The 14,531-nt window shown below is 44.8% G+C and overlaps 1 protein-coding gene across 3 annotated transcripts in view; it reads left to right on the forward strand.

Annotated features, from left to right (window-relative positions):
- Positions 1 to 2,286: 2,286 nt before the first annotated feature.
- Positions 2,287 to 14,531, forward strand: part of PAPSS1 (3'-phosphoadenosine 5'-phosphosulfate synthase 1) — a 52,050-nt gene continuing 39,805 nt past the window's right edge. Inside the window, exons 1-3 of one of the 3 annotated variants that reach the window (XM_053403868.1) lie at positions 2,287 to 2,739; positions 10,903 to 11,193; positions 11,622 to 11,736. In XM_053403868.1, the coding sequence (XP_053259843.1) occupies positions 2,680 to 2,739; positions 10,903 to 11,193; positions 11,622 to 11,736 (466 nt within the window). In that variant the 5' untranslated portion in view covers positions 2,287 to 2,679. The remainder of the gene's footprint in view (positions 2,740 to 10,902; positions 11,194 to 11,621; positions 11,737 to 14,531) is intronic. The other 2 variants (XM_053403867.1, XM_053403869.1) reach the window with 2 other exon arrangements.

Genomic DNA, 14,531 nt, shown 5'->3' on the forward strand with positions numbered 1-14,531 from the left:
TAAAATTCTGCCGTGCTTGCAAGAGGCTGGTGAACCCCTGAAAAATCTTCCTATTTTTCATTGGCAGGGGGTTGGACTAGGTGACACCTGGGATCCCTTCCAGATCTACAATTATATGATTCTATGGAAACAGGCAAATCTTTCCGATTTCCCTGGAACAACTACATATCTCTGAAAGCGCTTCAACAATGGGACGTGCCGATACATTTGCACCACACCATGCTCAGCCCGCTCAACCTCCCCAGGAGCAGCTGTGGTACAACCGACCAGAGGTGCGGGGAGTGGTGCACAGGGCCGGATTTAGGTTTGATGAGGCCCTAAGCTGCTGAAGGTAATGGGGCCCTTTATATGTCCAGCTGTCCTTTGTCAACAACCAATTGTCACTGTTTTTTGTGTGTTGAATATATGCTATATGGTAATTTATGGACCTAACAGCTATCTAAAGCCATTTGCCACTGTTACTGTTTTATTGTTTTTTATCTTGTATTTTGGAAATGTACATCATTTTGTTGGTTTTTTAAAATTTTTTGGGGCCCCCAAGAGAGTGGGTCCCTAAGCTATAGCTTGTTTAGTTTATACTCCTCAGAGTACTGCGAAAGAATGATGTCAATCAACATTTGATGATCTCCTTCTACTGGTCCACAATAGAAAGGGTCCTTTCATACTGCATCATGGTGTGGTACGCTGGTTTGACATCAATTGATAGGAAGTGTCTACAGAGGGTGGTGAATACAGCACAATATATTATGGGTTGTCCCGTGAATCCGCTGGATGACATTGCGGAAGAACGTTGCCTCAGGAGAGTGAGGAAAATTCTCAGGGATGATTCACACCCTGGCCGGCACTTTCTTGATCTCCTGCCCTTGGGCAGAACATATAGAAGCATGATTAGTCGCACCAACAGGGTAAAGAACAGCTTCTATCCGTGGGCTGTTAGGCTGCTGGATGAAAAGATAACAACAGGGCAACTGACTTTCAGGTTTGGTGGGTGTGCGTCAGTAAACAAGGGGAATTAAGACTAAGAGACCTGAGTGGTGGGTGCTTGTATAATCTCACTGTATACAAGTTGTACAAGTGACAATAAAATATTTCAGTAAATCCGGCACTGCGTGAGCCCGCTCAACCTCCCAGGGAGCAGCTGTGCTCCAACCGACCCCACCTCCCTGCATTGTATGATCCGCTACTGTCTAGTGGTGCGTGAGGCATGGGTGTGTGGGAGGCAATGCAAATTATATTTTGAAGGCTATTAAGAACTGTTGTCTTTGTCCATGGAGTATTCTTGGCAGGGATACTGGAGTGGCTTGCCGGTTCCTGCTCCAGGTGGATCACGTTTGGTCAAAACTCTCCACTATGACCTGCACGGCACAGCTCATAGCTTCTCTAAAGCAATGACAAACCTAGACAGCATCTTAAAAAGCAGAGACATCACCTTGCCAACAAAGGTCCGTATAGTTAAAGCCATGGTTTTCCCAGTAGTGATGTATGGAAGCGAGAGCTGGACCATCAAGAAGGCTGATCACTGAAGAATTGATGCTTTTGAATTATGGTGCTGGAGAAGACTCTTGAGAGTCCCATGGACTGCAAGAAGATCAGACCTCTCCATTCTGAAGGAAATCAGCCCTGAGTGCTCACTGGAAGGACAGATCGTGAAGCTGAGGCTCCAATACTTTGGCCATCTCATGAGAAGAGAAGACACCTGGAAAAGACCCTGATGTTGGGAAAGACTGAGGGCACAAGGAGAAGGGGACGACAGAGGACGAGATGGTTGGACAGTGTTCTCGAAGCTACTAACATGAGTTTGACCAAACTGCGGGAGGCAGTGGAAGACAGGAGTGCCTGGCGTGCTCTGGTCCACGGGGTCACGAAGAGTCGGACACGACTAAATGACTAAAGAACAACAAATTAAGAACTGTAAGGGTGGGATTTGGCACTCCTGTCTTCCACTGCCTTCCGCAGTTTGGTGGGATATATAAATGCAACCGAGGATGCTCAGCTGCCTTCCTCCCACCTCCGCCTCTCCTTCCTCCACCACCATCAGCAGCAGGCAAAAGAGAGCAGCGCCGGCCAGGCTAGAGGGGCAAACCCGGAAGCACTGGTCCCCATCCGCTATTCCTCCTCCTCCTCCTTCCCTTTCATAGGCCGGAGCCGTCGTAGACGCCGCCCTCCCCCGCCTCGCGCATTTCCCGCCCCCGCCCTCGTCTGGCAAGGCGCGCGCGGAGAGGCAAGCGCTGTGCGGCGTGGCAGTCAAGAGTTGCGCGCCCGCGCGCATCCTGGGAAGAAACCGGGAGCGCGCCGCCGTGCGCGTGGCCAGAGCTCTCTCTCTCTCTTTCTCCGCCCGGCCGCCTGATTTTCGCTCCTCCCCTTTCGGTCCCTTCTCCTCCCTGGCTCGCGCCCCACCTACTCCACCCGTCTCCGTTTCACCAGGCAGGCGCAGGCGCGCGCGCAAGAGCCTCCCAGCGCCAAGCCGGCATCTCCGAGCAAGCAGCAGCAGCATCCTCCCCTCCCCTCACGCCTCGCCTCCTCTCTCTCTCGCTCCCTCCCCTACCCCCTTCAGGCCCCGCGCCGAATCCTAGCTCTCAGCGCGCGCGCCTTGCCTCTGCGCTCGCCCTTCCTTTTTCTGTCCCCGCATCTCCTCCTCCTCTTCTGCCAACATCCCCGGCGTCCCGGGCTCACTTGCAAATGGATTTGCCCGCGAGCCACTGCAAAAAAGTCAAGCTGAGCAACAAAGTGCAGAGTTGGGTAAGTCTGGTTTTTTTTCTTTTTGAAGCTAGCTGCAGTTTGGCAAAATAGCGCACCTGGTGAGAGGAAGGTGGCCCCTTCCCAATGAAGAAAACAGTCCAAAGAGGAAGGGGGGGGAGAGGGATGCCGCCCTGCCGGGATGCGGCTTTGCTTGAGCAACCTTTTGGCGTGCTGGTTTTTACTGCTGGCTGCCGGAGGCTCGAGTGGGGCGAGCGCAGCGGCTTGCAGCGCCTCTCTCTTTGCGTTTGCACAAGATGGGGCAGGCTTGGGAAGTGGGTGGAGTGAATAACGCAGGCTGCTTGGGATACGAAGCCTTGCTCGCTCGGCAGGAGGATCGCATTTCAATAGATTCCACTGACGTGTCTGCATTTTTTTTTTTTTGAGGGAGGAAAAAAGAGAGGAAGGCAATTCATCTCCTCGCTACAAATGTCTCTGGTATAGCCTGTCTTTATGAATGAAGTTAAATGTGCCAGTTCTCCGTTGCTAAGAGTGGCCTTATAGTGCCGTGTTTGCTTTAAAAGTTGTGGGTGGCAAGCATAACTGTGATGCAGAGGAGCATGTAACCTCATTCAGCATCATCCCCCCCTTTTCCTCCTTTTTCTTCATGTCTATTGGAGGAGGAAAGGAGTGGGATCTCAAGAGTACAATGTGAGCATTCATAAATCTTGGGCAGCCCCAACACTGAAGTTCTTTGTGGGTTGCCTGTTGAATGAGAGCACTGTGGAAGGAGGCATGAACAAACTTGGGTTTTAATTGCAAAGGTGCCAACAGGTCAATTTACAGTGCTGGCCAAAGGCTAGGAAACTACTGGGGGCAGTGGTAGAAAGAGGCCTTTGCTAGAAAAGAGGTGGTGGGTTTTGATGGCATAATTAATAGCTGTAATTATTGGGTGGGGAAGAACTATGTTGCTTTCTTAATGCATGATTCTAAAAGCTTTATCATGATACTTTTCAAATGGAAGAAGAAATTTAAAAGGCGTCCTTTACCTACTTCATATCAAAGATTATGCTTTAGAAAAAAGACTAGTCTTGTGATGTGTGATAAACATTCATTGTGAGACCCAGAATCTGGCCATGTGAACATAGGAACTGCCCGATACCACCAAACCAGTGGTCCATCTGCCTCAGTATTGTCTACACTGACTGGCAACAGCTCTCCAGGGTTTCAGATGGGGAAGTTTTCCCCAGCCCTTCCTGGAGATGCTGAGGAATGAACCTGGGACCTTCTCCTTGCAAAATAGATGCTCATCTACTCTGCTATATCCCTTCCTAAAGGGCTGTCAAGGAGGGTGGGGTTGGGCAGTTGAGGTGACGCAGAGAGCATGTTATTGGTGGTTAGAATTCCTTGATGGTCTGCCTTCAGTTGGTTAGAGCGTGGCGCTGGTAAGGCCAAGGTTGCAGGTTCGATCCCTGTTTGGGACATCTGCATATTCCTGCAATCCAACTCTATGATTCTAAGGCCAGAAAGAAGTCTGAAATGAGCCTTGAATCACACCAACCTCAGTTTCCCGCTTGAGTTCCATAGCTTCTTCTGATATGCCTCCTATAGGGGCACTTTAGCTAAAAGGAAAAATGTTCCTGATGAAAATGTGTAGCCCAGAAGAGCAGCTGGAGTGCTCTTAGTTTACATAACCCTTAGCCAAATCATGTCTTAGCACAGGGGTTGCCAACCTTTTCAGACCTGTGTGCTGTCAGTGCCACTGGTGGAGGGGGGGAGTGTACTGCCCCTGGCAGTGCGATCCTGGCAGGGTGCAATCGCGACTGCCCCCTGCCTCAGGACACGCCCCAGCCCTGCCCCCTTCTCTCCCCCCCCCCAGTGCCGAAGCATGGAGCTCCGCCACTGGTCAGTTCTACTCCTTCTGGTCACTTTTCTCCCCATCCCCTGACCAGATCAGTTTCCATCCCTCCAAAAGGCAGAAACAGAGACTGTGCATGTGCTTCACTTTTTCAAGGAATCTGGGTAAAACGCGAACCCAGCAGAATTGACCTGAGCCTTGAAAAGCCTAAAATAATTCACAGAGGAAGTGGAAAAGAATGACAATCTTGCTACTATACCTTCAGCTCCATGTACTTTTTGAGGGAGAAAATGTCAACTACTTCCATCACCTCATGACCAAGGGGGCATTTGGATGGAGACTTTGTGGGGGCTAGAAAAAGACTCTAAGGGTGCTGTGTTGGGGAACTGACTTAGTATAAGCATGTGGGTTCCTAGAAAGAAGTTCATGACCACTTCTTGCCTCTCCTGGTCCTGCTACTGTCTTGCAAACTGTGGCAATGACATGGTTTGACTTACTGTACCTTTGAAACCAGACTCGTCATTTGTCTCCTACAGACAAACCATGAGCTCTAAATGAAGATCAAGCCACAGTTACATCTCATAGTTCATCATGTGACAAACCATGAAATCAGAGGCTCTAAGCTCAGGGTGGGGAACCTTTTCGGCCTGGGGTGCCAGATCTTTATTTCACCCCCTGCTATGCCAACTTTGACCAGAGGGCAGCAGCACCCTTAGTTGACATCAGGAGACTGATAGTTGGGTAGCTCTGCCCACCTGTCAAAGTGGACCCATGGGGGAGGGTTCTGCTTCATCTGCAGGAAGCATGTTGGCAGAATAGCAACCAGCTAATGAGTGGAGGGTTTGGTCTTGCTTTCTGCAGGGGTCTGGTTCACCTTCAGTTCCCCACCCCTGCTCTAAGTCACACCTTGGTTCTGCCCCTGTTTCTGTAATTTTTTTAAAAAAGTAAATTTTCTTAGCTCAAGTGAAACAAATTATTCCACTCAGCGTTCAAAACTCACCCTGCACCAGTTGCGTTGCACGACAGGCAACTGGCCTTTTGCAAGCAAGGGGAGAGATGTCTGGTTGCCAGGTTTGGTGGCTAACATTTCCATCTAGCTGGCTGGTGATGCTGCACTAGTTAGCTGGTTAGTGGTGCACCAAAAGACATGTCTCTGTTGATGCTGCCCTGCCCTGCGAATCAGCTGATCTGTGGGGCAGCGCAGCACCAGAAGATGCACCAATAGGAGGCTGGACCTTTGATCTGATCCAAGAGGACTGGTTTTATGTTTTTATGGTAATGTATTGCCCTTTATTCAAAGTTTCAGATAATCAAAGTGTGGCTATTATAACAGCTTGTCATGATTTCTCATCCTTCTTGTAAAGTAATAATTCCACCTCTCTGTCTTTCTGCACTAGGGGTGTGTGTGTGTGTGCGCGCGCGCATACATGTGTGAGTTCATAACCTTATTTATTTACTTTGAACACTTCATGTACCTCGTAATGTAGCTTGCTTGAGCCAGAGGCCGCAATAAATTTGTTAGTCTTCAAGGTTGCATAAGTCTCTTTTTTAAATGTTACTTATGGAAGACACCTGACCCAACACTCTTCTCTGGCTGTGCCCTGTAGGACCAGATCAGTACTAGAAGACATACTCTTCTTGACAGTCTCACTGCTACTTAACAAAGTTGTCATTGAGGACTCCCTGGTAAGCTTTGAAAATGAAATTAGCAGGGTTCCTAGGAACACGGTTGGTTGTGCTCATACCACACTAAAGGGTATCCAGTACTGTGCAGTGTAACTTTATCATGCTACTCAGTAACTTTGTATAACGTCAGTATAAATGGCACTGCTCCTTTTTAGCAATGCATGACTGCTATAGGTAAGAGGTCTATAGATAATGAGCTGCCAAGCACTCTGGTACTCAGTGGTAGAGCACTCTGTTGCTGAGTAAACCCAGCACTATCATGGACAGCAGATAAGTTAGCTTGAGAAAAGCCAACAAAGCTGGATTTCAGCCCAGAAACCTAGTAAGTCAACATTCTATCCTTTCAGGCTTCAGACATCGTGAAAGTTCAGGGTGCTAATTCTGAAAAGGATGTTACTGACATTCCAACTTTCAAAGCAGCTCAGCAAAAGTTTGCACAAATGCTTCCTAAATCAAGACGTGATTATTCCTCCCTCTCTTTAATTTCTTTTTAGTTTGGACTAAATTTATTTCTTAGTATTTATAGGGCTGGGAGGTGGGGATATTCTAACTGTTTCCCTTCTGTTTTCTAAGACGCATAAGTACCTGTTAAAGGCAGATGCATATACCCACCCTTAAAGGCTGCTGTATGTAAGGAATCCTCTCAAAAATTTTAAGTGTGGGGCAGTTTGGAGCAGAGAAGCCATTTCCCTCTCTTCCCCCAGCATAGGATTGCAGGCATGTGTTTTTTGGGTAAAAGTGGAGTTTTGCATATTTCTTCAGTACGCACAACCTTGCCTAACCTTGGATCATGCTTCTCTTGATAAATGTCTGATTCTGGTTTGTTTAAACGCTCTGAACCTGGGCAGGTGACCTTAGCGGGGATGATTTCTGTTCAGTTTAGCTTCAGTAAAACAAGGAAGGGGGTGTTTAATTGGCCTTGACGTTGGATTGGTACAAAAGCTGCCAGTAGCAAGGTTCCAAATAGAACATAACAATTGCTTAGAGATTCTTATATCTTCTGCAAGTATCTGCATTGCCTGTTCTAATGTTTTTACTGGAGTTCAGTCCAGATTACAGCGAATAGATTAGGTGGGTGGTGTTGCCGAGGTGGATTTCCCCCCCCAGCCTTCCTCACCCACTTCTCACAAAATGTTAGTGTCATACTTTCACATCTGGTCTGTGGTATACTAAGAAAATATAAACCCTATTAGGGAAGAACTGTAGCTCAATAACAGAACATCTGACTCTCATGCAGAAGGTCCCTGGTATTTCCTGGGAATAGCAGTTGCCTGAAACCCTGGAAAGCCACAGCCAATCAGCATAGACAACACTGAGCTAAATGGGCCAATAGTCTGACTAGATATAACAGTGCATAGACAATAATAGAACCTAAAATATGCAAATATACTATATTGTTCTCAAATAATATATACGGTATGCAGTCGATATAGCAGAAGACTGATTGCAAGTCCTTTTTGACTAATTAGGTTTTTTCAGTCATGACCAAATTTCTTCAAATACATACATCACTGAGAGAAGATCATTTCTTGTTCTCCACAAGGATGCAAATAGGATATTTCACTCAAATTACATTCTCCGGTTCTTCCCAGGACCAAAACAGAAGGCTTTCCAATGTGGAAAATCTACCTCTCTTTGTGGTATTGGAATTTCTTGCCCTTTCTAGGAAGCTAATGACCATTTCTCTGTGTTTCAGTATGGACTGTTTCTAGCAATTCTTGCCAAACTTGAAAAACCCCCAAAACATAGCTGAGCAAGAAGGGGCTTTTTTAAAAAAAAAAAAGAGAGAAAAGCAATGGGGTATTTATGACCAGAGAACTGTTCTTTCTTGCTGCTTGGCAAGCCAGGTAAGTATTCTCTGAAGTTGGCAAGCAGGCGTAGCCAACTGAGTTTCTGGACCTTCTCCAGTTTTTGTTTAAGCAAACTATTATATCCCCTGTATTTTAACACTTCAGTTTGCTATCATGATGGTTCCTATGTCCAGGAAAGCAAAACTTGAAGATTATCTGCTGGCTTTTCTTGTTGCTGTGGAGATAATCTCATACTTCTGCTTCTCAAAGGAAGTTCCTATGTCAGCTGTTAGTGCAAGATTTTAGTTAAATGTTTTTGCCAACAATGCCTAATTTGTTAAACTGCTGTTGCTGTTTGGAGGTAAGATTACCTTTGTAGGTTCACAGTGCCTGTATGTTAAGAAGTCAGCAGCCAGCAGGAAACTTAGAATTTGTAGGCCTATTGTATATTTGGTACGTGTTGTATATGTGACAGTTATTCCCCACTTTTTAGGGCAGTGTCAGCAGAGTTTCAAGTGTCATGATTGTCAACTGTTCTTTGTTGATGCAGGTGCCATGGAAAGTTGGGATGCTTAGGGTTAAGTTATTTTAAAAATGCCTAAAATGTTTTAGGTTTGACCTTTCGCTACAGCCCAAGGCCCAAGTATTATTTCCTCTTCCTTGAATGGGCAATCCGGGTTGACCTTTGTTTCTCTGCTGCCACCGTCCTGATGCAGTTCAGGCTTCTTGTGTCAATTTCACAGGCAAGATCTAGAAATGCTTAGCTAAGTTCTGTGCTAGTGGACTTCAGCTGGAGTTAGCTGGTGATGAGGCCCCATGAAGTCTACATTGTTTATCTGCCAGGAGAATAGAAAAGAGACTTCTGGTTCCAGGCTCAGCTGTTGCTGCAGCAGATAATCGAATCGTAGAATTGGAAGGGATCGTGAGGATCATCTAGTCCAACCCCCTTTTTGCCCCACATGGGTCTTAAACCCACAACCCTAAGTCGTGCTCGGCCGACTGAGCTAAGCTGATAGTTCAGAAGTTAGAAGAAACTTTAATTCTATCTTTATCACGCTCTGTATATTCTGCTTGTTTATAGTGCAACTGGTATAGTTTGATCCAAGGGGGTTCTGAATTCACATTCTTATCCCCAGCCTTTTAGCCAGGCTGTCGTAGAGTCATATTTATCTGTATTCCGAACTAGCAGCCTCATATCCAGTGCTGCACAGGAATTTTAAGAAACAAAAGGAAAAAGTGCAGTTCTTTGAAGTCAGTTGCTAAAATCAGTGCAATTTTGAAAGGCTCTGTCTGCCATCTTGAGTAAAAATGGCATCCCTTTTTGTATTCAAAAATAGACATAAATATATAGCAAGTATGGTGGGAGCTAACAGTTCTACTAATGGTTCTACTTAGATGCCCAAGTAAGGTGGTATTCTTTGTGACCCTCTGGGGATGCCAGGGTGCAGAGAAGGGAAATAACTATTTTAAGGACCCCACACTAAGGTACAGCAGGCTAAACCCGAGTAGCCAATTGGGTGCATTCCAGATGTGAACTGCAGCCCACGTGATTCCTGAGTTATTGCCATGCTGGCTATGGTTGATGGGAGTTGGGAGTCCAAGCCATCTGGAAAATACCATGTTGGCTATCCCTGGAAACTTGTTTAGATAACACAATTTTGTTCTGTGAAACAGCTTTCAAATCTTGATCCGTTGAAAACCGCCAGGGCTTTACAAGCCATCTTTATCGGTCATTGTTTGTGTAGTGATTCAGCCTCCAAGTAACAGTTGGAGAGATTCAGCTAGGAATCTGTTGGGTGCCTGGACCCCTGCTACCTCTTAGCATAGCCTACCTTGCAGGGTGCTTGCAAAGATAAAATTGTGTGAGTATGTTGTTGTGACTTGGCCTCCTAAGTGGATTTAGCTTGGAAGTGGAGGTGGTGTAATAATTTACATAACACATTGTTAGTCAATGAAGGTCTAGGAGGACATGGCTGGTGTAGGGGAGGGAAAAACCGTTGCGGTTGTGTAAATGGATGTGTACAATGGTAAGGAGTGGAACTGTGTTAGGCAATAACGTATTTAATTGTGATGACCTCCAGATCCTTCTGCTTTTTCTAGTTAGGCATAGACTAGAGGAGGAATGTCATTTAAGGAACTTGAGGTTTGTATGTGTTCCGCTTTTGAAAGACTAGTATAATTCCATTGTCAGAAGAATCCCAAATGGGGTAAAGTAGATTGTAGGCAAATTAAATGTAGTAGAGACCAGAGTGGCTTTAAAAAGAAACTAAATTTTTGCCTGTAGCTTCTTATTTTTGTCTTGTGGTTAGTGCATAAGGCTGCACTCTGTTTTCAAGAAGTTAAATTGTTTAAATGCTGGCATTGCAAAATCATGAGATTCAGAGCTGCCCGATCCAAGTGCACATAATTTTAATTTGGGAGTTAACGTATGGATTTTTGACGGCAGCACGGGGCAATACCCCCAAGACAAATATTGCGGAAGCCATGGGGAGCCCAAGAAGTAAGTTGGTGTGTGTAGTGGGGAACAACTATGAATCAGGAGCTTCCCAGTTTAAATCTGATCTCTGCCATGCTTTGTAGCTTGCCTATCTCTAACCTCAGCCCTATATCTGTTATATGGAAATAACACTTACCTACCATACCAGGTTGCTGGCAAGAATTATAGCGAGATAAAACATATGAATCACTTTGACCTAGGGCTATACAGGCACTATTTAGTAAGCATAGATGCTGGATAGTTAGTTTTGCCAACTAAAGGGGGTCATGGTAGTATCTTCGTAGCCAGAAGAGTTGAAGTTTGTCATCCGTGGAGCAGTAGCTGCCAGATTCTTGAGTGATCTGAGAGCATCCTGCTGAATTTTGAACTGCCTGCTTACTCCCCTCCTTTCGTAGAACCCTTATCAGCAGGAAGTTGTGCAAAATAGGTTTCTCCCACTCCTGGGATGCTACAGAACTGGTGTGCTTTTCAATACCCTGTCTTATGAGGAAGGCAGAACTGCCTGTGTCCCCTTCTTGGTCTTAACCAGCCTTCGCCAGGTGGATGCCCACCAGATGTTTTGGACTAAAACTCCCATCAGGCCCTGCCAGCTGCAGCCCCAACAACATCAAGAAGGCACCACCTTGGCAAACACAAATTTTGCTACAAGGAGCTGTGGAAGGCAGCCATCCCAACATGGCTACACGGTTAGTTGTCCCTTCCTTGCATCGAAATGGATCTTGTGCCTTTTTAGTGGCCCTGTTAGAAATCATGAGGAAGTTTTCAAATTTCTGTGCAATTTATGCTTGTTCAGTTGAGCCTAGAGTTCAGTGTCAGTGGTTCTAAAATGTGATGGTGAAGTGCCCTGAAACGATGGACAATATCAGTAAGTGGCATAAAAGCATTTTGAAACTCCAGTAGCCCAAAGAGGATTATCTTCTAGTTTTGACATACTGCTGCATTATTTTACATACTTGAGGAAAATGTCACTGAAATCCACATTTATGTATTTTTTGATCGCAGGGCATTCTGTTAATAGTTCTCGTTTGTGCCAGTTCGCTTTAATATGTTACCTGGATTGTCAAAAATTGATTATTTAAGGAACTGAAGAACTTTACCTGTTTATTTCTTTCAGGGAATGCAGAGAGCTACCAATGTCACCTACCAAGCCCACCATGTCAGCCGCAATAAGAGGGGTCAGGTAGTAGGGACCAGAAGTGGCTTTCGGGGCTGCACAGTCTGGCTAACAGGTACAATATTCCTGCCCATAAGTTTGCTCTGTTTTAGTGTGTTGTTTGCTCTCTTGCCATTATAAAGTGATGGCAGCGGCAGGAGGTACCAGCTAAATATTTTTGCAGTAGCTCTTGCAGGAGCACAGAATTGCAAATTGACTACACTGGTACCTTGGGTTACAAACACTTCAGGTTACAGACTCCGCTAACCCGGAAGTAGTACATCGGGTTAAGAACTTTACCTCAGGATGAGAACAGAAATTGTGCAGCGGGAGGCCCTATTAGCTAAAGTGGTACCTCACGTTAAGAACGGTTTCAGTTTAAGAACGGACCTCTGGAACAAATTAAGTTCTTAACCAGAGGTACCACTGTACCTTTACAAGGATTCCCTTTCGCTATCTTCACTGAACATTTGTTTGTATAATCCCATTGTATTTTCACAGAAGGCTGGAGTTAGTGTTGGCTCCCTCATGTTTTAGGCAAGCAATATGAATATATATATATATATATATATATATATATATATACACACACACACACACACACACACATATATATATAATATAATGTATAATACTTACTTATTCAAACCTTTATTAGGCATTATACAAATAAAACGATAAAAGAGAAAGAAACATATAAAAGCCTTGAGATATAAACAGAAAGGCAGCAGTTGGCTACATACATATATATATATATACATATAAAATCAGTGGTTTTCCTTGTTAACCTGCTCCTTGGAGGACTGCTACCAAAAACTCGGCTACCCCCGCCGTTACCCTTTGGTCAACGTCGGATAGGCAGAATCCCACACATTCACCTTGTTGGGGCTCCAGACCACCCAGAAGAGGGGACAGCACGCGTTGACGGAGCGTACTGTACAATGGGCACTGAAAGAGAATGTGCTCTACCGTGTCCGGGACATTCATAGAACATCTGCAGAATCTCTTATTTCTAGGGATGTTTTGATATCTTCCCCTGACAAATGCTGAGGGAAAAACATTCAAACGGGCCAGCATAAAAGCCCTACGTTGGGCTGGAATTATTAATTTGGTGACGTAATTGGCTCTGCTATCTAAGATATTTAAATCATAGAATATGGGCGAACAAATTTTGTTTACAGCTGCCATAATATTTTGCCTCTCGACATCCTTTAGTCTAGTTAGGATATTATGGAAAATGTATTGCTCATTAGAATTGTACAGGGGCTCCAGCTCGATGCCTAAAGATTCAATCTTTTTTTCGAGGTACTGATACCATCTTGATTTGTAGGAGTCTTTGAGCAAATCAGCGAGCAGACTTGATGGAGGGCAGCGAAAATGGCAGCGTAACCAGTACTTTATTGAGGTGGACCAGGCCCAATATTCCATTGTGTGTATGCCTATTTCTGCACACATTGTTTCATATTTGATCACAGCTGGGAGTCCAAGAATACGTCTCAGAAAGCTGGAGTGAATCTTTTTTAAATCACTATTATATGCTTGGACCCATAGCGGGATTCCATAGAGTATCTGGGATTGCACTTTTGTTTGGAATATCTGATTGGCCGCAGGAATAAATTGATTGCCTTTCTGATAATAAAAACGGGCAACAGCTGATGAGGTGCACTTTGCCTGTTTTATGGCATTTGTGCAATGATTTGCCCACCCTAAATTGCTCTGGAATAAGATTCCCAGATACCTATAGATTTTCACTTGTTGAATTTCCTGCCCTCTTATTTTCCATTTCTCTAATTTCCAACCATTCGAGAAGACCAAAATTTTTGTCTTCTCGTAATTTATAGAGAGCTTGTTACATTCGCAGTAAAGGATCAGAGAAGATATAAGGCGTTTCAGACCCAAGCTCGTTAATGATAGTAGAACAGCATCGTCTGCGTATAATAATAGAGGAACTGGTTTCTGATTAAGTTTAGGGGCATGTGATTCTATTTTTTGAAGGTGATCTGGCAAATCTGATAAAAATAAATTAAATAGGAAGGGGGCAAGAATACACCCTTGTTTTACCCCTTTCGAGTTTGGGATGTCTGATGAAAGGTGACCTTTGGTGTTAAGTTTGACTTGACAGATATTGGAAGAGTATAAATTTTTTATTAGGATCAATAAGCGCTGATCAATTTTTAATTCTGCGAGTTTCCTCCACAGCTTTGGGCGGTCAATTGAGTCAAATGCACCACGAAAATCTACAAAAGCAGCATATATCTTAGATTGCCTTTGAGATCTGTATTTTTCAACCAAATGCATAAGTATAAGGCAATGGTCTAATGTAGAGCAACCTTTGGAGAAACCTATTTGTTCTTTCATAATGTATAATATATAATATATAAAAGTTGCTTGGGAACATTTTAAACATTACAGTTTGCACTGAAGATTCATTCACTTGGAGAGGCAGGGATTTCCACCATCTTCCCTCTTAATCTGTAGCCCTTGCACCATATCCAGTCCGGAAGAGCCAGTGTGGCATAGTGGTTAGAGAGTGTTGGGCTATTGCCTGGGAGACAGGGGTTCTCGTCCCCACTCAGCCATGAAGCTCACTCAGTGATCTTGGGTCAGTCACTTGTCTCTCAGCCTAATCTATCTCACAGGGTGGTTGTGAGGATAAAATGAGGAGGAGGAGAACCATTAACACCACCTTGAGCCTCATGGAGGAAAGGTTGTTAGCAATTTCACTCCTCTGATGCTGCAGATGAGATTGTTGTACATCACATGCCTATCTGGGACGACTCTGGGAAAGGAAGACAGTCTTATCTCTTACGCTGCCGGTACTATTACACTGTACTTTTGCTTTTATTTCTTTCTGTTTGTTCTCTTGGAGCT

This window comes from Podarcis raffonei, chromosome 9 (genome assembly GCF_027172205.1).
Source record: "Podarcis raffonei isolate rPodRaf1 chromosome 9, rPodRaf1.pri, whole genome shotgun sequence".
NCBI classification, from domain to species: domain Eukaryota; kingdom Metazoa; phylum Chordata; class Lepidosauria; order Squamata; family Lacertidae; genus Podarcis; species Podarcis raffonei.